The sequence below is a fragment of the Pteropus vampyrus genome, unplaced genomic scaffold (genome assembly GCF_000151845.1).
Source record: "Pteropus vampyrus isolate Shadow unplaced genomic scaffold, Pvam_2.0 Scaffold68, whole genome shotgun sequence".
Classification (NCBI taxonomy): domain Eukaryota; kingdom Metazoa; phylum Chordata; class Mammalia; order Chiroptera; family Pteropodidae; genus Pteropus; species Pteropus vampyrus.
Genome location: NW_011888849.1, coordinates 80,491 through 108,395, shown reverse-complemented (window position 1 = coordinate 108,395; position 27,905 = coordinate 80,491). Strand labels below are relative to the sequence as shown.

Here is a 27,905-nt window from a genome sequence, read left to right as displayed (position 1 = left end):
CATGATACATATAGATTTAAAGTGAAAGTGACTTCAGGAATTTCACCCATGAGATATTGTTTGGTTATATTTTTAAATGAAGTCTTATGTATTTTAACTACTTCTCAATAACTTGAGCACTATTACCTCTTTATACTCTCCTCAACTCAAGAGATAAGAGTCATGTGATTTGCCTCAGCTGCAGAGATAGGCTCTGATTGATTTTAAGTCATCTGTAAAGCTTATTTCTCAGGTCATTGTGATTGTTTGTAGAATGGGATATTTATTCGGAACTTCCTGGCAGGATGCTTTGTTTCTCTTTTGTGGGGGTTACTGGAAGAGCAGCTGGCATTTCTGCAGTCATTTCTCTGAGCAGCAAGCTAGCCTCCAGGTAAAGCTTACACATGGAGGAGGGCATAGCTGAGAGAGTGATAGAGAAGTGGAGTCTGCGACTGATGTTATGAACCTTTTGGTCAAGCAAGAGTCCAAAATTAGCTGTGTGTATGGAATATTCAGTCTTGTGATCTGATAAATTTGCCTAAACTGGTTCGAGGTGTTTTTTTTTTGTTTTATAAGCATCCTAACTAATAAATAGGATATCACCTTGTGGTCAATTTTGAAAGTACTGATATATAATACTTTACTATTTCTAATTTAATTTGCAATTTTAATCACATCAGAATAGATCTTTAATTATTCAGCAAATTTTTGAGTTATTCATGATATATAAATCTGTACTTTTTTAGATAAGGATGGATTGATACTACATTTTTGAGTTTTCTAAAATATTCCCCTCTAGACACTTAAAAGCATTTTTCTGCTAAGGATCTGTGATGGGAAATGCTGGAATACAGTTTTTTTCTCATGTGACAATTGTGTATAAAGCTAATTTGTAAGTTAAATAAATGATATTTAGGCACCTCATTTTTTTTGTTGCCTTTTATATTAAATGTATACTTTTTCAGTTAATTTTTAATGAAAGACTACATTCATCAAAGTTAGGCTTTACTCAAACTTTCAGTGGCTCTCCATTTTGTTTATCGTGAATTCCAAATATTTTTGCCAATGAAGGCCCCATAATTTAGCCTACATCTTTTAAACTTTATTTCACCCTTCTTCATATTCAGTGAGATTAATGTTTTTCCCTGATCCATGCCTTTCTTTCTTCCCCTGCCTTGTTCTTTCTAGTCCTTTTGCCTGTGTAATTAATACCCATCATTCTTGCCCCAATTTTGATTCCACCTCTTCAGTAAAACCTTTGTCAGTTATCCACCATGACTATGCATAATCTCACTTACAAGCAAACTACTTTTATTTCTTGTAAGAAAAGTCAAACAGTATTGAATAATTTTAAGCAAAACAAATGCTCATTTCTACTCCAGCCCTTCAGAGGAGAATTTAATAGTTCTGATTCCTAGATACTTTTCTGTATATATTTAAATATATATGACTTATTTGCTTATCATTTCTTTTCACTACCATATTGGAGAAAACAGTTCTAGAGGCTTAATCATATTTAAGTTTGATTTTTCTTTTGGCAAGAATATTTTAAGAATGGTGTATGTACATTATATTGCAACATAACTGGAAACATATACTATCTGGTGGTCTTTCATGTGTGGATCAGTGATTGAGGTACTATCAGCCTGATCTACCTAGCCTCTCACTCAATGATTTTATCTATCTCATTCTTTTAAATCTATCTATTTTTCTCATAGATAGCTACTTGACTGTTACCATAGTAAGCTAATATGTAGATGTATAAAGGTCAGTCTCTAGAGCTACACTGCCTCCCATTTATGACCTTTGACAAATGATCTTTGTGCCTCAGTTTCTTTTATTGTGAGTTAGGTGCCTCACAAGGTTGTTTCAATGATTAAATGTGTTAAGTGTTTAAAACAGTGCATATGGTATGTTGTGTCAGTAATTAGTAATTAGTTATTAGTATATTGATTTAGACGTTTTATTTTGCTGTTCATGCACTGGCATTTATTTGCATGGAAAATGCTTTATTGTTTAGTACTCATTGTATTCTGTCTGGCACATTGTAGCCCAGGTCACATTGTAGGAATATGGTGCCATTTAAATGATAGCAAACTTCATATGTCATCTATGAGTTTTAATTAGAAAAACATTACTAGAAAGGGAGATTTGTTGCACTTGAGTCGTAATGAAGAAAAGAAACATCGATCATAATTACATATATGTCCTAGTTATTAGGAAAGAAAATTGCGAAAGAGAAAAAGAAATGAGTGACCCCATGGTTTTTGATTCCGAAAGGCTGTACAGTTCTTTGAGATGGGAATTAAAAATGATCATACACTGTTCTATATAATTTGAGAAAGAAGTCTAAAAATCCAGTGCAGTTATGCAAACAAGGAACTCTTAGATTACAGAGATGTAAATGAAAGGGGAGATGCAGAACTAATGACAATGGTAGTATAAACCTTGATAAACAGCAGGAACCATAAAGTAAGCTGAAATTTATAGAAAATGCTTAAGACAACATAAATTAATTTTTAAAGTAATATCTCAAATAAGATTAAGCTTCAACATGATCATCAAATTTTTAAGAAGGGCGAAGCCATCAGTTCATATTTTGCAACTGTCTGACTTAGTAGGAAAAAAATAGTCTTTGAGTTGGAAAAGCAGATAATAATATTAAAAGAATAATAGGCCATGATAAGAAAGCAGCTAAAAGTGAAACATTTGACTACCTGAACTGCACTGAATTTTCTTCATTTAAATTAATGTCTTCTCTAGCTCCCAGTGGGATTGCAGATCTGCTTATGAAATCATTGAGTAATCTTTGTGAATTTTATGAAAAATATGTTACCTGGCAATGAGCAAACACTAGCTTGATTATTTTAGAAAGGGAAAACTTGCGTTCTGGAGATTATAAGCCAGTAGACTTGTTAATAATCTTTGGCAAATTTCTAGAATTTTAGTAGAAGTTTGTGAACATTTGTGAAAAAAATGCTCAAATGTAGAAATTTAAATGTGTCCACCAAGAAAATATCATGTCAAATTAACTTCATTTATTTTAATAAGGTTATCAGTTCAGATGAATTAGAAAAATAGCATATTGTAATTACCTTCTTTTTCATGGGCGATATATCCAATGGTGCTTGAAACCATGGATAGTACAGAACCCTATGTATAGTATGTTTTTTCTTATACATACATACTTGTGATAAAGTTTAATTTATAAACTAGGCACAGTAAGAGGTTAACAACATTAATAAAACAGAACAATTATAACAATATACTGTAATAAAAGTTATGTGAATATGCTCTCTCTCAAAATATCTTACTGTACTATGTTCATCCTTCTCGTGATGATGTGAGATAATACAATGCCTATGTGATGAGATGAAGTAAAGTGATTGATGTAGGCAGTGTGACATAGCTTTAGGCTACTATTGACTTTCCAATGAAAAAGGTTACTTGAACACAAACACATCAATATGATAACATAGAAGACTAGTAAGAGACTATAATCTGATAACCTACAGGACTACTGAGAGACTAAAAGGGATGATTCATGTCCCACTGAGATGGCACGAGATTTCATCATGCTACTCAACTGTGTACAATTTAAAACTTACAAATTGTTTATTTCTGGAATTTTCTATTTAATATTTTTGATCTGTGGTTGACCTCGGGTAACTGAAACCACAGAAAGCAACACCACAGATAAGGGGAGACACTGTAGTATCAGTTTCTTAATTCTGGTGAAATATTTAACAGTCTTTGGCCATATTACTGAATAAGATATATTAGTGAATTGGTTAAATTCAGAGTAAGTTGGTAGACTTATAGTAGTTAGATTCAAAGTAGGTTGGAAGTCAAAACCAGATTTTGATTCAAGGGTTCAGTGTCACCCTTGAAAGAAATCTTCAAAACATACAACGGGATTATTTTGCATCAACATATCCATCATTGATCCAGCTGAATGTTTAGGAAACAGGCTTATCTACTTTTAGATTATTCAGAGTTGGACTTGGATAGCTGGTACGATAGAAGGTAGTCAAGAACATGTCTGTGAAACCTCACCTTATTAATCTAGTGCATTTCTGTCTTCCCCTCTCTTGACACAGCTTGACACTTTAAGTGTAATATAAATTCATAATTTAGTTTGCTTCAGTGAAAAGAAATTACTTTTTTTGGTCTGATATTTTTACCAGGTTAATGTATGAATTGAATGTGCCCCTTTCGTAGCATAATATCTTTAATAATACAGATTTAATAATACAAACTGAAAATTAGAAAAGTCTCTGCATAAAGTATATTTTTATCTTTTCTAGGAATATGAAGCACGAACAGGGAGGACCTGTAAACCACCACCTCAGTCTTCAAGACGTAAGAATTTTGAATTTGAGCCGCTTTCTACCACTGCCCTGATTCTTGAGGATCGACCATCGTAAGTATTCTAGTGAACATCAAGCACAAAGTTTATCGTTTAAATTTAATTTTGCTTACTATTTCACACAAAAATATCAAGAAATTAGATACAGAGTGGTTTTATTTAAAAAAATTTTTTTAATCACAGGTGTGCATCCTAAAACTAATGGGAAGGAATATATTATTGATGTTCAAGCTGTAGACATATTTTTCAGAAGTCTCTGTGAGCCAGTGTGTGAGATGTAAAATCTTGGTTCTTTGTATTTGTTCCTATTTCAACCTTCTTCTGCCTTATATTAATCTGATAGGGCAATTATTTTTCTTTTCTTGACATTTAATATGTACATAAGATGTATTTGTCCTTGTTTTTTAGACAGTTTTTGAAATTGGAAATTGAAATATTAACTATTGACTGTCAACTAGTTGGTTTACTGTTATTAAGAATATAGTTTTAATACCCAGCAAACCATCTTAAATTCTTCCATTTCCATTTCTGCCCTTCCCATCTCAGGTTTCCACAGAGTTGCTATTCTTCAAAATATTGATTCTGGTTTGTTATCAGAAAAAGCATACCTTCCTTAAAGCAAGACCGTTTGGTTCTTAACTCCTTTTTCCCTTCTTGGGGTCTCTGGATGTATTTTTTTCTTCTTCCTGACTTCTTTTTCCTTCCAGTATAAAAATTCCTAACCTTTTTTTTTAGTCATTTTCCTGATCTGTAGCTTTTTCTACCCATTATCCTGAGAAGCATAATAAAAGGATCTGGAGGTTGAATATTTTTTAGACATTGTGAGAGAAGAAAGTTGAACATAAGCACATTATTTTTAAATTATTGTTACATTTCTTCATGCTGAAGAATTGTGATCCTGGTATTTCTTTTTTAGGATTTGGTGGATATGTTCATATTCATTTTTCCATTGGTAAAAACAAAAAAACAAAAAAACCCCAGCTCTTCAGAAATTTAGTTATGAGGACATGTCAAAGTTTTATTTCAGTCTTGTTGGCAGGGAGGAGAATGAACCAGGCTGATTCAAAGAGTGGTTAGATGAGCAAAAAAAGAATACCTGGTTGAAGACTTTTAGACTCTTGACTGACTGACAGCTTAATAGGTAGATAATTAAGTTCCTGAAGAGTTTTCTTAAACTTGTTAAAATTCATCTGAAATGGCTTACCAGAAATGTTAATTTCTTCCCAGAAGGAGTTTATAAAAACAATATGCAAAAAGTTCTATTCTAGACAGTGTTTGGGACACATTTTTCTTTCCACCATCCTCGATTTTATAATCAAACCTATCTAAGTCCCACCTTCATGCCTTTGCTCATATTATTACCTTCACTGGGAATGCAATTATCTTATTATTTATACTGTTCACCTACCTAATCCTTAAAGGATTAGACTTTCTCATTTCTATCTAGGCAAGTCTTCATCTTCAACCTTCAACGATATCTGCTTCTCTTAAATTTTTCTTGTAATTCATACATGTAGTTCTGTGAAATTGTTACTTGAAAAAATATACCAGGCACAATAACATTTTAAGATCTCATTGTACCAAAAATGTGTAAACAATTGAAAAAAATACTTTCTTTTTTTACTGTACTATTGACTTTCTGAAATTAATTTATTAATTATAATAAATACTGTAGCTTTCATGCTGTTTCTGTGCAAGTTTGCATGTATGTGACACAGATTCAACTTGATAGGTACAGTTCATGCAGCTCTAAGATGATGCAATTTAATTTAAAAATTTGTCCACCTTTTAAATTTGAGGGGGTCTTTTTTGGGGAAGTGATTTATATGATTTACATTTATGTAACTAAGACAAACCAACAAACAAAGGCTTCCCATGGTGTTGGAATCTCCATGGAGTACCAAATCACTCAGCCCTCCTACTTCAGCAATTGAAACAGATATAGAGAACAGATGAGAATGAAAACTTAAGTTTTATTGAGGATAAAACCAGATGAGAATACCTGGATACAACCTGAGTGTTAAATGGCACTTTCTACTTATCTCCTCCAGAACACTCTTGTAGCAGATTTGGGCCAGCTAACATCTACCTCTTCACAGGTTTGAGAAGCTGGAGCAGAGATTTGTATAATCTAGGTTTCTTTTGTTTCTGCATGCAGCCATGTTCTAGTAACACCACTACTTCAACTATGAGGTGGCGTTAGTGAGAAGGTGGAGAAAGAGGGAGTTTTTCCTCAGCATGAAATTAATGTTGGAAATGTCCTCTTCTAGGTCAAAGTTGATAGTATGAGGAGAGGAGGCGTTTCCCATTGCAACGGGACTTTGTGAATTGGTGCTACTTTTCCTCTCTTAGCCTCTAATTTGCAAAAGCGTCCAAAATCATTGACGACATAGGTTTTTATAGTCAAAACTTCTTCACGTATGATGTAATTATAGCATTTAATCATTTGAAGTTCAGAGGATTTCAAATATAGACATTTCTATAATTTCATCATTTGTTGATTATTTCTCTCCCTGTGCCTATCTTAATCCATTTCAATATAAAGACAGCCTTGGATAGGAAGATAAGAGCATTCATACTAGCTGATCATGTTGATATGAGCCTTTTAGATTTTTTAAAGTATTTAGGCTTATAGGACTATTTTTTAAAAACCACCTGTGGATAGATTTAATTAAGGACACAGTTTGGGGGTTCTGGTCTTCTATTTATTGAGAAGGTAGAACTTGTAGATCTAAACAGATCCTTTCTCTGTACATCCCCATAATCCTTCCCACATGGTCTAGACCAGCATTAAAACTTTCTGCAATAATGGAAATGTCCTTTTGTGCTGTCCAATACAGTAGCCACTAGCCACATGTAACTAGTAAGCACTTGAAATGTGGCTAGTGTGCCCTAGGGAATGACTTTTTAATTTTATTTAATTTTAATTATTAAATTAAGATAGCCATATGTGCTAGACTAGTTGCTACCATAATGTATTTTTCTGCTTCTTTGCATCCCTGGTAATTTTTATGGATACCAAATATTATGAATTTACATAGTTAGGTGCTAGACTTTTTGATATTCCTTTAAATATTTTTAGGCTTTAATCTGGTATGCAATTATTTGGAAATGGTTTGTTCTTTTGATCTAATCATTGTTAGAGTGGTTCCAGGACAGCTTTTAGTTTAGGGCTAATTTATCCTTATGACTGATAAGCAATATCTTAATACCCTGATATCCTGTCTATAAGTAGGTCTGTCCACCCAGGCTGCTCCAGTGTGATCTTTGAGCATGTTCTGCTTATTCCTTTCTGGTGTTTCCCTAGCTACTATAGTTTAATCACATGCATGCATTAATCAGTACTCAGCCAAAGACTTGAAAGCAGGGGTCCCCAGGCCCAAGGCCACCGGTTTGTGGCCTGTTAGGAGCTGGGCTGCACAGCAGGAGGTGAGTGGTAGGCAACCGAGTGAAGCTTTGTCTGTATTTGCAGCCACTCTCCAGTGCTAGCATTACTGTCTCAGCTCCACCTCAGATCATCAGGCATTAGATTCTCATAGGATCACAGGTCCCTGGTACCAAAAAGGTTGGGGACTGCTGCTTGAAAGAACTCTGTCGCTTCTTCTCTTTGGTGCTCTGATCTGCAAAGTCTCACTGCCTTGAACTCTCCAACTCCAAACTGTTTCCTTAACACTGCCAGGCTGGTGGTGGACTCTTTAGATACTCCCTTCTAGCACTGAGACTTGGAAACTCCAGGCTGTAAACTCAGGTCCTTGTCAGATTACCTTGTTTCCTTTCTTAATGATCACTGTCTGGTGCTGCCTGTTATCCAGTGTCTAAACACTGTGGTTTAATATAGTGTGTTCATTTTTCTAATTAAGGTGAGAGGGTAAACCTGGCCCCTCTTACTCCATTATAGTCTGAAGCATTATTCCTCTAACCATTATTCCTACTACAACATACCTCAGGAACCTAACTTGAGAAGAGAGGAAGAGGTACAATGTGTAATTTAAAAGTTTGTCACATACCTTTCCTCACCCTAGCTTGTTGAAAATAATTTTAAAAATTGACTCCCCAAACTGGACATTATTATGATGATATATTTGATATGTGGTAATACTTAAATGTATTTCATTTTGTATAGTCATATGTTTAAATCACTGACTCTGTGAAGCCATTGATTTTATACAAGTATATACAAGTGAATAACTGATTATCAAATTTTTATTCAGAATGTTATTTTAAAACTGTAAAAGTATAAAGCAGATTGTTAGAAAAGTATACCTGCATATACCATATGACCCAAAAATTCTACTCCTAGGCATTTACCCAAAGAGAAATGAAAGCAGATGCCCATACAAGACTTGAAATAAATACTTATAGTAGCTTTATTCGTAGTGGCCCTGAACTGGAAACAGTTTAAATGTTCATCCGTACGGATAAATCGAACACTACTCACCAATTAAAAGGAATACATTAGTAATACACAGAACAGCATGGATGAATTTTAGAAATTTGCTGAGCAAAAGAAGCCAAACACAAAAGTATCTGTACGAAACTTTAAAAGGCAACCAACTAATATATAGTGATAGAAATCAGAGATGTGATTGCCTAAGGTAGGAGGTGGGTAAGTATTGAGTGCAGAGGGTCACAAGGAAACTTTGTGGAATGATGGGAATATTCTATATCTTGATTGTTGTGTTAGTTGCCCAGGTATATACAATTGTTCAAACTTGTCACATTGAACTCTTAAAATATGTTTCATATGAATGTAAATTATACCTCCAAAAAGTTGACTTAAAAAAAACTGTAATAAGTGGGTTTAACAAATAACTTAGAAATATTGGCTGAAATCTGACATTTGAAATAATATATACATATAGATATGGCATATAAATATATATAAATATACATAATACATACAACAAATATTAGAAACCTGGATTCTGATTCTTTTCTAAAATGCTGAGATCTTTTTAACTTTTATTTTCTTAATGTATTAAATGAGGTTGGATTAGAAATTCTTTGTATGTGGCTATAAAAAGGAAGAAGTTAATACATTTAAAGATTGGTCTTAAAAATTGACTTAAAATTTTTTTTCCAGAAATCTTCCTGCCAAATCTGTGGAAGAAGCTTTAAGGCACCGACAAGAATATGATGAGATGGTGGCTGAGGCTAAAAAACGAGGTATAAAATTTAACTCTAATTGGTAAATTTAATTTACTGATTTCAACAGGAAGGTGGATGATGAAAATTGAAGTCTGTCTTTAGGATGATGCTGATCTCTTATTTTTTATAACTACATTTGTTCTTAAAGAGAAATGAAATATCATACTAGGATCATAGTTTTTCTCCAGGTACTTTTACAAAACTAACTGGAGGAGAAAGGCAGCAGACTATCTATGAGGGACCTTGTAATTTCAGTCATAAACCTTGAACTACTTTTATCTTAACTTATAAATGAAGATATTCATAAATTTATTAATTAAAATCACTTTTATAAAGTTTTTAGGCTTTTGATTTCTTATAATTTAAGGTAACTTCCTTTATAGCTGAGGGAATGTGATTTGAAATCAAAATGTGCTTTTGTGACTTGATGGATTCTCTAGCGTCCCAGTTGTGTTATTTTAACAGGCACATATATGTATACTCTCATGTGTGTAAATTCACACATTTATTTATTCATTTTCTTCTCCAACCAAAAAATAAAACATAAAGATAATTTAACAGTATTTATTTACTAAATACTGTTAGTTCAGGATGTAGTTTTAGGAAATATTATGCTTTTAGACATGTGCTTTTTTAGTAACAGATTTTTTTCCCTTGACTTAAGTGAATGGAATATTATAATAGTATATAGTTCTATTTTGTGGCACTATTTTGGAACTGAAGTTAATTCTTTAATGTTATAGTAAACCTATAAGGCCAGTTATCTTTCTAAAAGGCCTAATTATTTAAACATTGGTTGAGTTTATTTTACCGTATAGAACTTGAAATATTTCTAACATACCCAACAAATTTTAATTGACTCTCAACATTGACTTTACTATTTAATATTTAAGATAGTTATTGATAAGTAGGGAAAAAAACCATATAGAAATATCATTGAATTGGGAAATCAGAAGTTTATAGCTTTAATTCTATTTGACACTACCTAGATGTGACACTCTAAATAGACTTAGTTTTCATCTGTAAAGTGTTAGGGGCAGGTCAACTAGATCCAGGCTTTTAAGCACCCCCAACATCACTTTTTTTTTTTTTTTTAAAGCAATGGAACCCTCTCCAAAGAAATTTTACATAAAACAAATTTTAGAAAGTAGAGCTGCCTACTTTAGAAAGTGCCCCTTAAGACGGTTTTTGAGGCATATGTGAGACACAATTAGAGAACACTTTGGCTAGCTGATCTCTGAAGTCCCCACTGGTTCTAAAATTATATATAACCATATATAACACTTCTCTATTTTTGAGGCATCTCTTCTTACGAAATGGTGATTTCTGATTTTCAGAGAGATGTTGTGTGCATGTATGTGTGTTAGGGGGATTTTAGAATTTCAGTCTGATTAGTAAAATGAAACATCATACTAAAAAGGGTTCACTGTAATAGTGCTGTTGGCAAATCAGTTTTTAATGTGGTTTTATGTGAGGAAGTTTATAAGCCTCTTGTATGAAAAAAAGGGTATTGGTTAGTTGTTCACAGTTTATTTTTTACATAGTTAATTTATGACAATTTTTGGTTCATTGATTAAGTATAAATAGAATCTGTGATACAGTAATCATTTAAATGATTTTTCTGGTCTTTGTTCCATTTTATAGAATATGTTATTTTAAAATTAATCAAGTTCATTTTCTTTCTCTTTTTCCCTCTTTTCCTCTGCCCGCCTTTTCCCTTCCTCCCCTTCCTTTTCTCCTTCCTTCCTGTTATCAAAATATTCTTTTTGAGAAAGCCTCTTTTGTAGACTTTGGTAGAATGAAAAGGGGGTTTTGATCTAGCTCTTTCGCATTGAAATAATTCTTACTTGTTTAAAACAGAAATTAAAGAAGCACATAAAAGGAAAAAAATAATGAAAGAACGATTTAAACAGGAAGAAAATATTGCAAATGCAATGGTAGTTTGGATCAATGAAATACTGCCCAATTGGGAAATAATGTAAGTAAGCAGACTTTTCCTGAATTTCAGTCTGTCTCCAAAGATCTGATATTTCCAATTCTCTATTTTTATTACTTCTACCATGTGGCTTATGCTTTGGCTAAATTATACTGTTAACCAATGTCTGAAAAATTTCATGCTTATTTCTTTTACTTTTATAAATTCCCAGTCCCTAATACCTACTTCCTTTATTGATCATCCTCTATGCCTGTTAGAATCTTACCTATTCTTTGCATCCCATCTGAAATGCTAGTTGATTCATGAAACTTTTAATTTTTCCTAAGTTGCCATATTTTAAAAATTCTAACATACCGTTTATTGCAAGATGCACTATTGATGTAATAGCAGGTTTTTGCAAAGAAATTGTTAAATATGTATATTCATTGTAAGATGCATTTATTAAATGTGAATATAAAAGTGATTTTTAATATGGTTCTCTCCTAGTCAAGAGAATATGGTATGTGTATATATATAATGTTTATTTTCTGTAATGTATCATTGTACTTTGAAACTAATATACTTTTGCTTTACCTTTTATTTTTTGATATTTTTATATATGCCTTATCTTCCCTCTAGACTGGAGGGTAGGAGATGTCTTCTGCAATGCCAGTATAGGATGTGCATTGGGAATTTGCTGAATATTAGACAGTGTGACGGATATATTAGGCTCTTTACATAAGTAATTGCATTTGACTCTTAAAACCGTAAATTTACTCCCACTTATCTTACAGGGAATCTCAAGGTCAGAGAGGTTAAGTAATTTGCCCAAGGTTCTACAATTAGTGAATGGTTAAATGAGATTTGAACTCAGGTCAATCTGACTCTAAAGCCAACACTTTCAGCAGACTACACTGCCTTTCAAAGACTAGGGCCTTACCCATAGTAAATACTTTGTGATTTTCTTTCTGGTATTAAATTGAGAACAAATTGTTATGTTTCTTTTATCCTGTTTTATAATTGTTCACATATTTCTGAACCTCTCATTTTATCAGTGTAAATAGCAGCTATATAGAAGGCAGTTCTTTTTAAATTACTGTTGTCTCTCTTTAGAACTATACTTTTTTGGCTTTTTTTTTTTTTTTTTTTTTTTTTTGCCTACAAGCATGAACCTAATGGAAAGAATGCATCACATACTTAAATCTCTACGTTTTTTTAAATCATTTAATTACTTGGCCGTAAACTAGGTAAACCATCATGCAACTAGTATTTTTGGTATAAAAAGTAACTTTCTCCTTTTTCTCCCCCTTTAATTCTAGGCGTAGTACGAGAAGAGTTCGAGAATTGTGGTGGCAGGGATTGCCCCCTAGTGTTCGTGGGAAAGTTTGGAGTCTAGCTGTAGGAAATGAACTAAATATCACTCCTGGTTTGTATTCTATATTCAGTTACTCCCACACATACAAAAAGCCATCTCCAGAGTTAAAAAGCAGATTAGTTGATTGGCCATTTAAAAAGGCATTACTATATATAATGTCATTTTGAGAGCATGCTTCATTCTCCATCCCCTTCTAAAACCTGGTATGACTTAATAAGTTACTATATTTCATACATCAAAATAAGATTTGTGGGTTTTCCTTTAGTTTAAAACCATCAATAATATTCTTGATATCCAAATATCTTAACTATAAGTAACTGCAAAAAATTCCGAGATTCTAAGTAGCAGTGAATAAATAAGTATATATAAGGAAAAATAAAATAGTCTAATTGTGGAAAGGTTTCCCCTTTATTTAATAAAACATAAAAAATCTAGAAATATCTTTTTCTACATCAATATACCCAAACCAGTCCTTTTGGATTTTTTTATTGGAAAATTTTAAAGTTTAAAAAACAGAAAAAGAAGACTCTCAAGGAATTGTTTTATTTTCTTAAGTTTCTTAAAACCTTGAATGATAGGAGTAAAATGTAGAGTAGTTTTGATGAAGTAAAAAAAAAAAATTAGGATAGCATCAAATAGAGGGAAATGTGCAATAGTACTAAAAGGTGCTAAATAGGTCTGAGTGGTAATGATAATGCTAGACGATGATGGCACCACAGAAAGACTTAGGGACTCTAATATAATAATAAAAATAATATATTGTTACTGTTACTTAAAATATTTATTTACATGGTTACTGAAAAAGAGTCAAGCAATAATAAAGTGCAAACTATATGTTTCCACCCTCTCTTCTACCCAAATTCCAATTTTTAATTCTATTATATAAGTACAAGTAAGCAATTTGGTATATGTTCTTCCTGGTCTTTTTTTCTGTGCACATAAAATAGTGTGTTTCTACATATGATAATTTTTAAAGCTTCTCTTTTTTTTCCTTTTATTTTTTTCCCCACAAAATCTTTATGTCATGAGATTATTCTGTGACTTGCTTTTTTGATACTATAATCTATCCTGAACATCCTTTTGTGTCAGTACATACAAATGTACCTTCTGTAGCTGCACTGTATTCCACAGTTTGGCTGTACCATAATTTAAACATTTTCCTAGTGATAGCCAAATCAATAACATGTATGTTAAAAGAACATCAAGGTACTGTTTTTTACTTTTTAAATTAAAATTGATTAAAATGAATGAGAATTACCTACATAAAATGTGACTGAAAATAATTTAGAAATATTTATGAAAAGCCTCAAAAAACATAACCTTTGACCTATTTATTCCATTTATAAGAATTTGCTCTAAGGAAATAATCAGAATTGGGTGCAAAGCTTTTCTATGAGGAGATGTGTGTTATATCTAAAAGTGATGCCAACTTTGAATAGCATGATCATGTATGATTTTTAAAATTGACTTTCACAAATATCCATAATAAACATGTTATTTTAATTGGACTTTTAAAAAAATTTTAAAAATAGAATTTAAAGAAAGAACTAAGTTTGTAATTTAGCTTAGAAAAGGTTAGATTCTACATGACTTAACTGTTCTCTCCAAATGAAACAAATGTTTCTTTTGCTTTCTATGTTTAGAGCAGATTAAAAGGACATGTTTTTACATTATAGTCAGAACTTTCTGTTAGGGAATTAAGGTGTAATTGTTTAAAGGAATTGGTTTTGCATAGAGAGGAGGTGATAAAATATTGGTGGCTGTTTGAAGTTTTGTTTGCAGTCTTGTTTTGTTGAGACCTTTGGCTTTAGAATATTAGGTATCTTGATAATTTAGACATTAAAATATTGGTTAAGTTGGTATTAACCTTTTGTGATACCATGCTGAAAAAGCAAAAAGTTCTTTTTTAAGTTTGAAATTTATAAAGTTTGTTACATAACTGGGTCATTTATTTTCAAAGTAATTTTACGTTTTCTCTACTAAACAATTGCATATGCAGGAATGGAGGGGTACTCTTCTTTTTCATAAGTGGTAGGAATGAAGCTAAATTTCAATTGAAGTAAATTTACTTTTAGTAATCCTTTTTACTTTCCATGGCTCTAGTATTTTGACTCTTTACCTGTTGTATTTGTTTTAATCATGAAATTTATAACCATTAGAGAATAGTAATTAAGAATAAGGGTTCTAAAGTTAGTCAAGTGTGGTTCAAATCTTGGTTCTACCATATATTAGGTTTATGATCTTGGGCAAATTACTTAACATCTAAAAGTCTTAGTTTTCTTCATCTGTAAAATGGGGGTGAGATTATTAGCTATCTCATAGGATTGTTATAACAGTTTTTTGTGATAATGAATATAATATTATAGTGAAACTTAAATTTGCTGAGACTGTATATAATAGCATCATTGTAAAAAAATCAGAAAGTGAAATTCTGATCTCAAGGTATTTTCTATTCAAGTCCAGGATATATATTTGTCTCCTTCAAGCACTAATTTGTAGATTCAAAATAAAATGACATGCAGAATGAAGCAAGGATTGATCTGAGGTGCATGTCTGTTTATTATAGATAAGCACTGTAAATCTTCTGTGGAGAGATGTCCTTTGATGTTTTGAAATGCATTACCACATTTTTACTATTGGATCAATTCGTGGCTTCCAAAGGTGATGGATTTGTTTGGTCAGCATTTCTTTTTCCAAGATAGTTTTAAAATTTGAGTAGAATAGTGAAGCTGGACCTGGAAGCAGTTTGAAGTAAAAAAAGTGCAAACTTCAATTTGGTACCTGATAACTGCAAAAAAAATTTGTATATCTAAATTTAAAAATTATATTCACCTCTTATACCAAATCGTTGATGGAATGGGGCCCAAATAATAGAAATTTGGAGTTTTGATTTTTTAAAAAAATTTCTGCTTTCCAAACCATTAGTAATAATGGAAAGTGAACAAAAGGAAGAAGAGGTCAGAGTAATAAGATCTCTTACTTCAAACTTGATGTTTGAAATACATCTTGTCAGTTATTTTATAATGATATGACTTTTGGCAATATAAGAATACTTATTATGGTACAATCATACATTGGAATATTGTGCAATTAAAAGAAAACTAAAGCAGATTTATTCTACTAATTTGGAACAATTTCCAGTATAATAAAGCAAGATACAGATCAATGCTATAATTGATATGTTGCTACATTGTTTGTTTGAAAAAATGAAGATGCCCATACTTGTGCATGCATATTTCATCTTTAGAGCTCTGGTAAGCATAGATGCATCTGAAGGAAGGCAATTTATTTTTAACTATACTGTTTTGTACTGTTTGAATTTTTTAAAAATCATGTTTCATGTATTACCTTTAAAATAAATAAAATTTTAAAAATATTGAAGAAAAAATGTTCTTGGTATTTTGGGCAATATATAATTGTTGGTGTTTGGGCAAGAAATATTTTTTTGCTGTTTCTCTGTCATTGAAATGTACTGTTTTTGAATAATTTAAATTATCTGTAATGGTTAGTTAGAAAGTAAAGACAATTGAAATTTGAGAATTAAGAAAAAATTTTCAGTTTTTCTGTTTTTGAAGTTTTGATGACATCCTGCATATGGAAATATAGAGTGATAGTCTTAAAAAGGGATTTGGCACTTAAGAAGATATAGGGGTAGAGATTTTTTGTATGTAGATCCTCTTACCAAGTCTGGCTTAGGTAGCTTTAAATAACTATCTTAATAGAGAAACCAGATTCAAGAGAGAAGGAAAGCAAGAACTAACATCTATTGATCTATAAGGTGTTAGGAGCTTTACATAAATGATCTTTTTTAATCATTAGTAACCCCATAAGTAGGTATTATTTTTCTCCAGTTTACAGATGAAGAAAGCCAAGTTCCAGAGTTACCAAGTAGCTTTCTTGAAGTCTCATGTGGCCAAGCTAGAATTTGAATCTAGGTCTAATTGACTCCAAAAATCATGTTTCTGCTATTCTGCAGTGATACTCCTTTAGCAGAAGCATCTTTTCCTGCCTCATTCATACATTCTGTTTTATAGCTATTTGGATGACCACTCTGTAGTATTTTTATTTACTATCTTTCTAGTTATGTAATGTATAGTTTCGGTAGAATCAGGTACTTCAATTTGCCACATTTTTGATGCTTGCTACATAAGGGAGACCTGACCTATATAATAGAATTTTTTTCTCTTTATTTTTAAGAGTTAAAAATATGTGAATATATTTCATTCCTACTATTTATGAATTTTTGTTATTTTTTTCCCCCAGAACTTTATGAAATCTTCCTATCAAGAGCAAAAGAACGTTGGAAAAGTTTCAGTGAAACAAGTTCAGAGAATGATACAGAAGGTGAGATTATTTTTTTAGTAAAAATTTCTGGATGAGTCCAGTCACTGAAGATAATAGTATGATTTTAATTGGATGTGAGGAGCTATATAGTAAACTATAGTAATTGCTTTACATATATTATCTCCTTTAATGTTAATCACATTTTAAGTAGGTGCTATTATCCTGAATGATATGAGGAAACTGAGGCTGTAAGTAGTTAATTTGTAAGCAGTGAAGCTGTGATATAAACCCAAGTTATTGGACTCCAGAGCCCATGATTTAATCACAACAGTAAGACTAATGGGTGAAGTATTTTTAGGTCAATTCTTATTTAACTTAAAGATAGATGATCTTCATACCTCACTTGTGGCTTCCTGTCTTCCCTTTCACTGACCTTTCACTCACTCCTCAATATATTATAATTCATATCATGCCTTTTCACTCATAGACCCTTCATCTTTCCCTCCATTTTTAGAAATATTTTTCCTAATCATTTTGGATAAAACAGGAATACTTTTTTTTTCTGTTAACAGAGTTTATTACATTTAGGTAAATTTATTCAACCATCTCTGTCCTTGAATAATGAAATGTGAAGAATCTATTTTTCTGCCAGTCATTTTTCTTTCTGTATTTGTTCTACTTCATGGAAAGCAAACCCTTTTCTTTTGCCATGAGTATAATGCTAAAAATGAACATAGCTTAGGATAAATGGTGCATATCTCATAGTGATTTTCTATGAGTATGTAAACAACTCTGTTCAATTCCTTAAATACTTTTTTTCTGTTTTAGAAAAGTGAACAGTAGAGTGGGGGAAAATGGACTAAGCAGGGTTAGAGATAAGACTTAATTTTGAGAAGGTTCATGTAAGTATCACCTGAGGCCTGTTAGCTGTGTGAACTATTTGTGGGAAACTGGAGGTACGAGGAAGATGTAGCTATTTCATCATTCTTTTTAAACTCATTTTTATGAAGTATTGAAAGTATAAGAATTAAAAATGTAAGGATTTACTTCTCAGATATTTTGTCACGATTAAGTGGTATAAGTTATACTTTAGTAGAAATTAATTGAATGTAAATGAATTGTTTCAATTAGAAGCAGTGTTCTATTTAAACTACTGATGTCTTATTTCCTGGGTGTATAATTTGCAGTTGTCATTTAACTTTTTTTGGACATTATCTTTTTAAATATTACTTCTGCCCCAAATCTCCTCTCCTTCTGGGACTCCAGTTACATGTATGTTAGCTCATTTAACAGTGTCCCACACAAGTCTCTTATAGCTAAAAAAAAAATAAAAAAATAAAAAAAGTTTTTTTTTGTTTCTCAATTTAGATGATTTTTTTGACCTATAATTAAGTTCGTTAATCTTTTTTCCTATATCCAGTCTATTAAATCTGTCCCATGAATCTTTGATTTCAGATATTATACTTTGTAATTCTACAATGTCTACCTGGTTTTTTTTATGGATTCTATATCTCTGGAAATTCTTCATCTTTCCATCCCATATACTCCCCTCTCCCTATCTTTTCCTCTGTTTTATTTAACATATAACAGTTAATGTTCTTATTTGTTAATTTCAGTACTAGATCATCTGCATGTCTGCTGTATTGGTTGGAAGTTTTATTTTCCTGTTGTTTTGCATATCTTAAAATTTTTAATTTTATGCCAGTCATATATGAAAGAATGTATAAGCTGAGGTAGATATTTTCCCTGCAGAGGAAGCACGTTCTTTTTTTGTTAGGCATTTGGGTTATCACCTCAATTCAGTCAGTAACTGAGCCAGATTAGGGCAGGGTTTCAGCTGTAGATAGACTTAGTTCATCTCAGGTTTCAAATTTCTTGGTGGTAAGAACTATCCTTTTTTGATTACAGGCTTCTCTATGAGACTCTCTCCTAAGGACCATGTGATTTTGGGTGATTTCAGTCCACCTTTCCAGCTGGCTTTCTGTACTACACTAGTTCTCAGCAAAAGTCCCATAGGGGAAAATGAGATATACATTCGGGCTTTATCTATCATATCAGTCTTATTTGGCCATGAAAAGGCTCTTTTGGTTTTTCTTTCCCCAAGCAAAGTACCTTTGTCTATGACACGCTCAATCCTGAGCCCATTCCCAGACTTGGCAGGTGCCCCTAGAAAGAAAAATGGCAACTGGTATCCACTCACCTAGGAAAGGTTGTTCTCCTGGGGTTTAAATTTTCTAGACCTCTCTGTGTGCACAACTGTCTTCTGCCTTTTCAAAAAACGTGTAATATTTGAAATATATCTTTTCCCCCTAGTTATTGTGGGAGTGATAATCTACCTACTCTCTACAAAAATCTCCTACCTCTATAAAAACTGGAAGTGAAAATCTTTCACCATATAACTTTCTGATGAATGTATAGATATTTTCTTCATTTAAGAGGCTCTAAGTTCCAGCAAAAGCTATGTGGCATTTCTTTAAATCTCTTGGTTATTCAGCTTTTAACTTTCCTTAAGTAACAGATGCTGTGTGATTATTCTGTGTTTACAAAATTTCACTGGGTATAGCCAAGTAATCATTTTAATTTTATCTGCCTGGCAAATACAGGTGTATATGTTGCTGATCGTGAGGCTAGTCTGGAATTAATTAAGTTGGACATATCCCGTACATTTCCATCTCTCTACATCTTTCAGAAGGTGAGGGTTTCTAAGCAGTTTTAAACTACTTTTCTTTTTAATCCAAGGAACAAATTCTTTAAATTCATAGCTATTATTTTTTAAAAGTCAAAACTATAAAGATTTGGGAACTGTATATAAAAAGTTTGAAACAGTAGGAAAATTTTAAAAGAATTTTTAAAATTTTATTCCACTCATTGAATGCATTGCAGTTAGCTTAGAACAATATCTTTTATGTAGTAGATATTTGATGAATTTTCATCAAGATGAATTTCTTTGTTTTACTTTTTATTTGGTGAGATAACTGGATTTTAACATTTTTGCCTAGTAAATTGTTAAACTGTAAAGAAACTTGTCCCAAAACTTAAAAATTTTCAGTTATTTTTGAAGTAGAAGAAAAGTTTTTTGTGTATGTGCAGAGGCTCTTATTAAGTTGCTTGTACTTTATGAGAAATGATTACATTTTATGTGTACTTTATATTTGACGCAAATCTTCATACATGGAATTTCTCTACCTTTAGATTGATAAAATGAGATAAAAATTTTTACCATTAAGATTAAAATTGTTAAACTTATTTTACCATAGTTTTTTTTTTCCCCCTCTTTAATTCCACCCCCCTGCCGCTTCTACCCTTGACCTACGGATATGCTGTTTCCCTTTAAGAACTGGATCTCTGAAGGCGGGGGTGTCTCGCAGCGTGCACCTGGGGCCTGGTGCGCCCGGGGCCTGGTGCGCCCGGGGCCTGGCACCCCCGGCGCACTCGAGGTGCTGGCGCACCCAGAACATGGCATGCCCGGGGGGCCTGACGACCCGGGATATAGTGCGTGGCTCCACCTGGGGCGTGAACCCAGGACCTTCTGTGTGTAAAGCAGACGTGCTAACCACTACACTATGGAGCCACCCCTTTTATTATAGTGTGATGGTATTTTTTTTTATGGTATTTTTTTTTAACTGAAATTATGTAAAATGAAAGTCTGTTTTCCTCATAATCTTATTGTCTCAAGTCTAGAAGTCTTTAAAATTATACTTAAACTATATAGCTTGTATCCCTCAATTGAGTTCGTTTGTTTTTATTGTTCAGGATTAAATATTTTTTATTCTTTAGAAAACATTTTGGCGGAGTGCATTTAGAATATTTCTAACAATGGTTAAATATACCAATTAAAACTAGTCATTTAGGAAATTTAAAGTTTATCAACATGTTTTTTGAGAATTAACTTAGAGACAATTAGAGACAATTATCTGTCTAGTTTGACATTTTGCTTTTCTCTCCTAAGGGTGGCCCATATCATGATGTCTTACACAGTATTTTAGGGGCATATACATGTTATAGACCTGATGTTGGTTACGTAAGTATTTATTTCAATCTGTTTTTTGAATATAAACATTTAATCTATCTTATTTAAGAATATTCTTTTGTATTAGCTCCCAAACGTGTGTATCTCTATCTTTTTCTTTTGGGCGTATAACTTACCTGGCTAGAGAGGAATCTTTCCATCTCCTACCAGAGGCTTATAAAACTGGCTGCCAGCTTTCTGGGAGAGCAGCTGAAGATTTGTAAACTTTTGTTGTCACTGCTGTTGGTGTGGTGCCTTTACCCATTCTCCCTAACCTTCCTTTTCCTGACTGTGCCTCCAGAGATAAACTTCTCATATTCTGCCAGGCCGAGGGAAGGATAGGCACCTATCCTTACCAGATAGGGCAGGGAATTTGCTCCTTTTCCAGATTTTCAGCCAATCCTAGTTTTAGCCCTACCCCTCAATTTCAGAGGTGCCTGATAACTTCAGTTTTAAGCCTTCCAGATTTTGTGGCTGAATTGGCTTGCTGCTTATTGGCTTTTTCCTCTGCAGATATTTATGTTTGACTTGCTCCATTTAGTTAAATTAAAAATTTTTAAATGCTATTGATGTCTATCATCTACGTTTATTTATTTTTCGTTCTCTTTGTCCTCCTAGGTTAATATTTATTTTTTTCTTTACTGTCATTTTAATTGGGATTTGGGAAGGAACAAAGAAAAATGTGAGTGTTCAGTTTGCCATTTTTTAACTGGGAGTCATAAAACCTTCATCTTCTCACCTTTGTCTTAAAAGTAAAATAATTTTGGAGACCTCACAATAGGGTGACTACCTGGTACAACTTCCTCTATTTTGTTGCATGTTTATTTGTACATTTGTTCATTCATTCACTCAGCAAATATTTATTGTGTGCATATTGCTATATGCCAGGCATTGTTCTAGGTTCTTCAGTGAATAAAAGGTGCTTATAGTTTAGGAGAAGACAGACAATAAACAATAAACAAATAAGTAAATTGTATGTTATATTAAAAGGTGATAAATGCTATGGAAAACTTATGGCATGATAAAGAGGGAAAGCGCCAGATTTGGGGATGGTACTGGGTGTAGTATTTAAGGAATATGGTCAGATAGTTGTTATGGAGAAAGTGAAATTTGAACAGAGTCTAAACTCCCTTGTTCATGTATTCTGTAATAGAATTGTAAAAACATTATGAAACTGCTTCACATTTTTAAGTTGACATTAAAATTTTTTCATTGTGAGTTTAATTTTAAAGTGTTTAATTTAATTTTGAGCATTTGTTAACTATTTTAAAATAAAATGTATCTCTTAAAAAGTGTGACCAATGGAATTTAAACACTATAGTGATTTTATATATCATTATCCATTTGAAGAAAAATATATGAAAAACTCTTCATTAATATTTTATAGAATATACGATTATGAAATCATTGAATTTATGTAAAATGAGCACGGTATAACCTAACTGGTGATGCCAAGCCTCATTGGCAAACCAGTAAGCCAAATCAGACTTATTTTATAAGATAAGAATAATATAAACTATATTGTAATACAAATTTCATGATGTGATTAGAAAAATAGGTTTTTAACTGCATTAACTAATAACACATGCTGAATCTATAAATAAATCATGCAAAAGTTTTATATGTGGAATTTATTCAGTATATCTTGAAAAATTTTGTGATGGTTAGTATTCCAGTTATATTTAAAAGAACCAAGGTGACCAATCCATATTGTTATTTTCTTTATTTGTTTTCCTGGGACTCTCTCTCAAGGGCTCTGCGGTCTTTTTAAGTGTGGCATGGAAGAGGCATGGTCACTTAATGAAAATTGTTATTACTCATCTCTATTCTACCATATAATGGAATTCATATTTTTATTATATGTGACAGGGAAGCCCGAGACTTTCCCAAAACAGTTATTTAGAATGATCCTTTTGTTTCACATTTCATGCCTCAGAGAAATTCACTATTGTAAGTTTTGTAATGGCTGAGGACTGTGACTTTCTCTTGCTACTGAGGCAAACCATGTTTAGGAAAGAAAACATATGTAAATTGAGGATCTTTGAATAGATTCCCTTAAAATAATACATGACAGTGTACAGTGTGCTCTTTGGAAAGTCTTCGTTGTATCTCCAGGGGACATTTGTCCCAGTTTAAGGCTACTGTTGTTTAGATTGTTGAATTGTATTAGTTTTTCACTGGGAGGAAATTGTTCTAGATAGGTATTTTGCCTGGATCGTATCTACTGGCACACATAATGAAGTGGGCCTGCATTATGGTAGGGCTCTAAGGTGGGCATATCATAAAAGTGGAAGCGAGAAGACAAACGGAACTTCCTAGTATCTCAGGAGTCAGAACCTGTAGACCAGGACTTAGATATTCCATAAGAAGTTTGTAAGCTTTGTAACTTTCCACTTTTATTTTTCATTATAGCTCTCTGTTTCTCTATAGTGATTATCAGTAAAACCCATAAAATAAGATCTGTGCATGTGTCTGCAAGGATAATAAAGAATGAGGAATATCAGTAGATGACCTCCTCGCATGTCCTAGCCTGTCATAGGGGAAGGTAGAAAGACTAAGTGACAGAAAGTGGGTGGGTTACAAAGGTGCTTCAACTGGATTTCTTAAGCTGGATGGTCTATATATTGTTTTTAAATATTGTTTGTGGTTTTTTGTTTATTTCTCAAGATTTTATTTTGAACAACTTCAAACTAACAGAAAAGTTGCAGTAGCTCTACCCCACCTACCCTTCCAGTATCTAGTCATAGTTAAGTGTGGCATTTTGTTGTAATTTTTCATTAGTCTCCTTTAATCTAGCCTTTTCTGTCATACAATAGCACTTCGAAGAGTCAAACTTGATGTTTTCACAATGACCCTTTTAAATATTTTTTATGGTATTTTTTGATCATTCTCTTATTATTAGGTTTAGGTTATACATTTTTTTGTAGAAATACTGCATAAACGATGTGCACATTTTACTGCATCGCACGAGTTGATAAATAATACAGAATATTCAGAAAAAATGGACTCGAGATATTGTAGAAATAACTTTTTCTTACTTTTCATGTATACAAAAGAGTAATATATGGTAAATCTAAATGAGCTTTAAATAGCTCCGTGAATATGCATGAAATAAAAATTCTAAGTAAGCATCATAATTGCATATTGGCAGCATTTTTTCTTTTTTAGTGATATGTAAAATAATGATGTTTCTTAATAATAAACAGCATTTTATATTTAATTAAATATACTTTTAATTCCTTCTATTTGCTCTGCTACTATTCTATTACAGTTAGTTAACTATTTGCCCCTTGTATCCATTCAGCAAATATTGTGGTATTAAGAATATAATTGTGAACAGACACAGGCTCTGTTCTCATGGAACTTATGTTCTAGAAAATCAAATAGGCAATCACTGTAGAGTCTGCTAAGAGTACTCAGAAGAAGCCAGAGAAGTAGGAGGAGAACAAAGAAATGTTGAGTCACAGAAGCTAAGGGAATTCTGCTAAGCAGGTAGGAAAGTGCTCATTGGGTTTTATGATAAATATCATTGGTCACTCTGGTAAGAGAAGTTTCAAGATAGTATATAATGGAGTGGGAATCCAGATTGAAGTGTGCTAAAGAGTTTAAAGGTTGCTGAGAAAGTAGAAAGAGACAGAGGTATCATTGCAAATATTCTTAGTGGCCTCTCTGTGGTAATTCTGTTATACAAATCTTTACCAGAAGTAAGTGCTGGATAAACTTTTTTTGGTGAAAGAATTAATAATTTTACAGTAGCTGTTCCATACCACCTAGTTGCTCAGAAATGTACAGTAGCTCCCCACAGCTCACAAGCAAACCTCTATATGTAGCTTAGCCTTTTATTCAAGATGTTTCACAATTTGTAAATATATCCTGTTTTTTTTATAATTTCTCCCATTATTCCAGTTATAAATCTTGTGCTTCAACTGGGCTGGTTCTGTGTCTTTACTCATATGTTTTCCCCATCATGGAATGATTTTTTTTCTTACTCTTCCTGCTTTTTCAGAAATCCAGCCTTACTTTCTCAACCTCCACAAACTAATTCGTCTTTCTTGGAATTTCAACAGCACTTCTCATAGATTTCTTATTCTTAGTTCATCACTTTCTACTCCAGACAGATGTGTTATAACAGTGAAGACAGTTACCTGATTTTCAGTAAACTTTGTGATTCTCTACTTTGAAAGACTTCAGACTGAGAAAAAATGAAAACTAGGTGGTACGCTGAGATAGGCTTTTGTAGCAAGTAAAAACTGATTCTCCCCGCCCCCCCCCAAATTTTCCCTAATACTTTTTAACCCATACCACATCATCAAGATTTAAAATTAAGGAGATTTCATAATTTTTAATGAGTTCTCAGTATTTACCTTTGTTGGGAAAAAAAATCTTTTTTTAAAAATTTTACCTTGTACTATCACCTTATAATTTTTCAGGAATATAATAAAATAAACTATAGAATTATTATAAGCAGATTTTGATTAATTTCTTCCCTTTGAAGGTCCAAGGGATGTCCTTCATAGCAGCAGTTCTCATTCTCAATTTGGAAGAGGCAGATGCCTTCATTGCCTTTGCAAATCTCTTGAATAAGCCATGCCAGTTGGCCTTCTTCCGTGTGGACCACAGTATGGTATGGACATTTGGAATGAATTATGTTTTCCTTTGACTGTCAGTTTCAGTAGTCTGAATGCCCTTTTAGAGTAAAAATAATAGAAGACTAAAATAATCTGATCTAAAATAAACTTTTCATTGAATTATAGTTTTATAAATTCTTAATGAAAACACTCAGAAAGAGGTGCTAAGCAAGATTTTGTTAATTTATAATTAATTTATTTTTGGAATATACTCTTTAATAATTTTATTGATATTTCTATCTTTAGATGTTGAAATATTTTGCAACATTTGAAGTATTTTTTGAAGAAAATCTCTCCAAACTATTTCTTCATTTCAAATCTTATAGTCTTACACCAGACATATACTTGATAGACTGGTAAGTCATAAGATACATAAACTATAATAATTAAAAGGAAACAAAGTATAACTTTTTGTGTGTTTTATCAGCTAGAGTAAATTTTATGTACATATCAAAAGTCCTTCTCTTGCAAATAGAGAAACTCACATTTTTGTGGGGAGGCATTAGATTAAGAGCATGGACTCTGGGGTTGAAATCAGAATCTCTCAGTTTGTGTTTTACTTTATAAAAGGGGAATGATAGTATCTGCATTTTGAGTTGTAGTGAGGGTATTTTACATGGATTAGCTCATTCAGTGCCTAGTACATACAAAGCTTTCAAAAAGAGTTAGTTGCTATCCCTTTATTTTACTTAACACACAAGGACTTGTGATAGTTATGAATGTTTTGTTTTGTATTTTTTTTTACTCAGGGCTTTGTTTTTTCAAGGTTTATCCAGCTTTCTGACAGAGGAATGATACCTTATATAGGTGCTGATATCTTTTTTCAACTTTATAATTCCGGCTCTTCTGTTTTAACTTGAAGGGTTTGCCTAAGACTCTAATGAGCAGTAGCCAGTTGATCATAGAATGGGTGGTGGGGTGGTGGTGGTGGTGAATTTTGCCAGAGATGGACCAGTGATCTTAAGATAGATTAAGAGTACATTTGAAATATTTAAATCTTAAGTTCTAATCATTTAAAATCATTTGATTTTATGTAAATGATACTGTGTTTTAATATAGAAAAATAAATAACGGCATTGGTCAAATATAATATCTTCCCAGTTGGGGGCTTCTTTTATTTAGTTTTTTTTTTTTTTAAAGCTATGTTATTTTTCAATATATTCTCTTCCATTCCCATTAGGAACATTGGAGTTCCTCTGGGAAAGGCCCAAGGTAATGGGGGAGAAAAAGGGTTTTATATCAGGGGACCCAGAGGATCAAGACCAAACACTAAATGTATAAAGAAAGGGGAAAAAAATAACCCAGTTGTCAGTGTTGAGGAATGTGAACATAAGGCAAATCATGACCACAATTACTATAGGGAACAGGGTGGAGTTAATAATGAGGGAGCACTGTGTACTAGGAAGTGCCTAGGCACTGCAGGTACCCTTTCTGGTTTTGAATACTGTTAGTATTCTCTGTGCCACGAAGAGTATTAGTTTTGTTATGCAATTAAACGTGTATTTATAAAGAAGTAGATGTGGATATTTGTTTCACTGCCTCTGTTGAACTTACTACATACAAATCCCAAAATCACTTGTGTAAGAAAACAAATAAGTGGCAGTGCTAAAGGGTTTTTTTTTTTTTGGTAGGCAAGCTTCTAGTTCCCTTTCTCAAGTTTCATCAGCCCTAACCTCAGATAAATGCAGTCTGTAAAAAATGTGCCCTTTTTTGGCCAATGCAACTTTAAGAGAAGTTCTCTGGCACCTATTCTCCCTACTTCCCCAACCAGAATGCTACCCCAAAGCACCATTGGTTACTGAATTACATGATCAGACATTGTCAGAAAGAATGAGGAAAAAAACCATTTTAGTGATTCTGTTGGAGTTATTATAAATGTTCCAAAAGAAGTAGTAAATAAAGTTTGATTAAGGAGGATAAAACAGTGGATGTTAATGGAATGAGAAAAGAGAAGACTTTATAATTTTGCATTTAGGTTACAAGAAGATGATACTTGGGTTTTTTAATACAATAATAATAAGTAACTTTTTTTGAACATTTCTTGTGTGCCAGGCACTGTTCTAAACACTTTACATTTATTAACTCCTTTAATTTTCAAAACAATCCTGAGAGGTAGATAGTATTATTTTTTGTTTACTAACAAGGAAATCGAGGGACAATAGATAATTATCTTGCTCATGGTAAAACAACTAATAAGT

At 32.5% G+C, this 27,905-nt stretch overlaps 1 protein-coding gene across 6 annotated transcripts in view; it reads left to right on the top strand.

Annotated features, from left to right (window-relative positions):
• Positions 1-27,905, top strand: part of TBC1D12 (TBC1 domain family member 12) — a 74,960-nt gene that overhangs the window by 43,713 nt on the left and 3,342 nt on the right. For 3 of the 6 annotated variants that reach the window (XM_011361539.2, XM_011361538.2, XM_023531427.1), the window contains 9 exons: positions 4,287-4,402; positions 9,432-9,514; positions 11,357-11,474; positions 12,731-12,837; positions 17,050-17,130; positions 19,674-19,762; positions 21,020-21,091; positions 25,575-25,703; positions 25,954-26,063. In XM_011361539.2, coding sequence (XP_011359841.2) covers positions 4,287-4,402; positions 9,432-9,514; positions 11,357-11,474; positions 12,731-12,837; positions 17,050-17,130; positions 19,674-19,762; positions 21,020-21,091; positions 25,575-25,703; positions 25,954-26,063 — 905 coding nt within the window. Of the gene's footprint in view, positions 1-2,527; positions 2,534-4,284; positions 4,403-9,431; positions 9,515-11,356; positions 11,475-12,730; positions 12,838-17,049; positions 17,131-19,673; positions 19,763-21,019; positions 21,092-21,697; positions 23,624-25,574; positions 25,704-25,953; positions 26,064-26,473; positions 27,221-27,905 lie in introns of those variants that run through there. The other 3 variants (XM_023531428.1, XM_023531425.1, XM_023531426.1) reach the window with 3 other exon arrangements.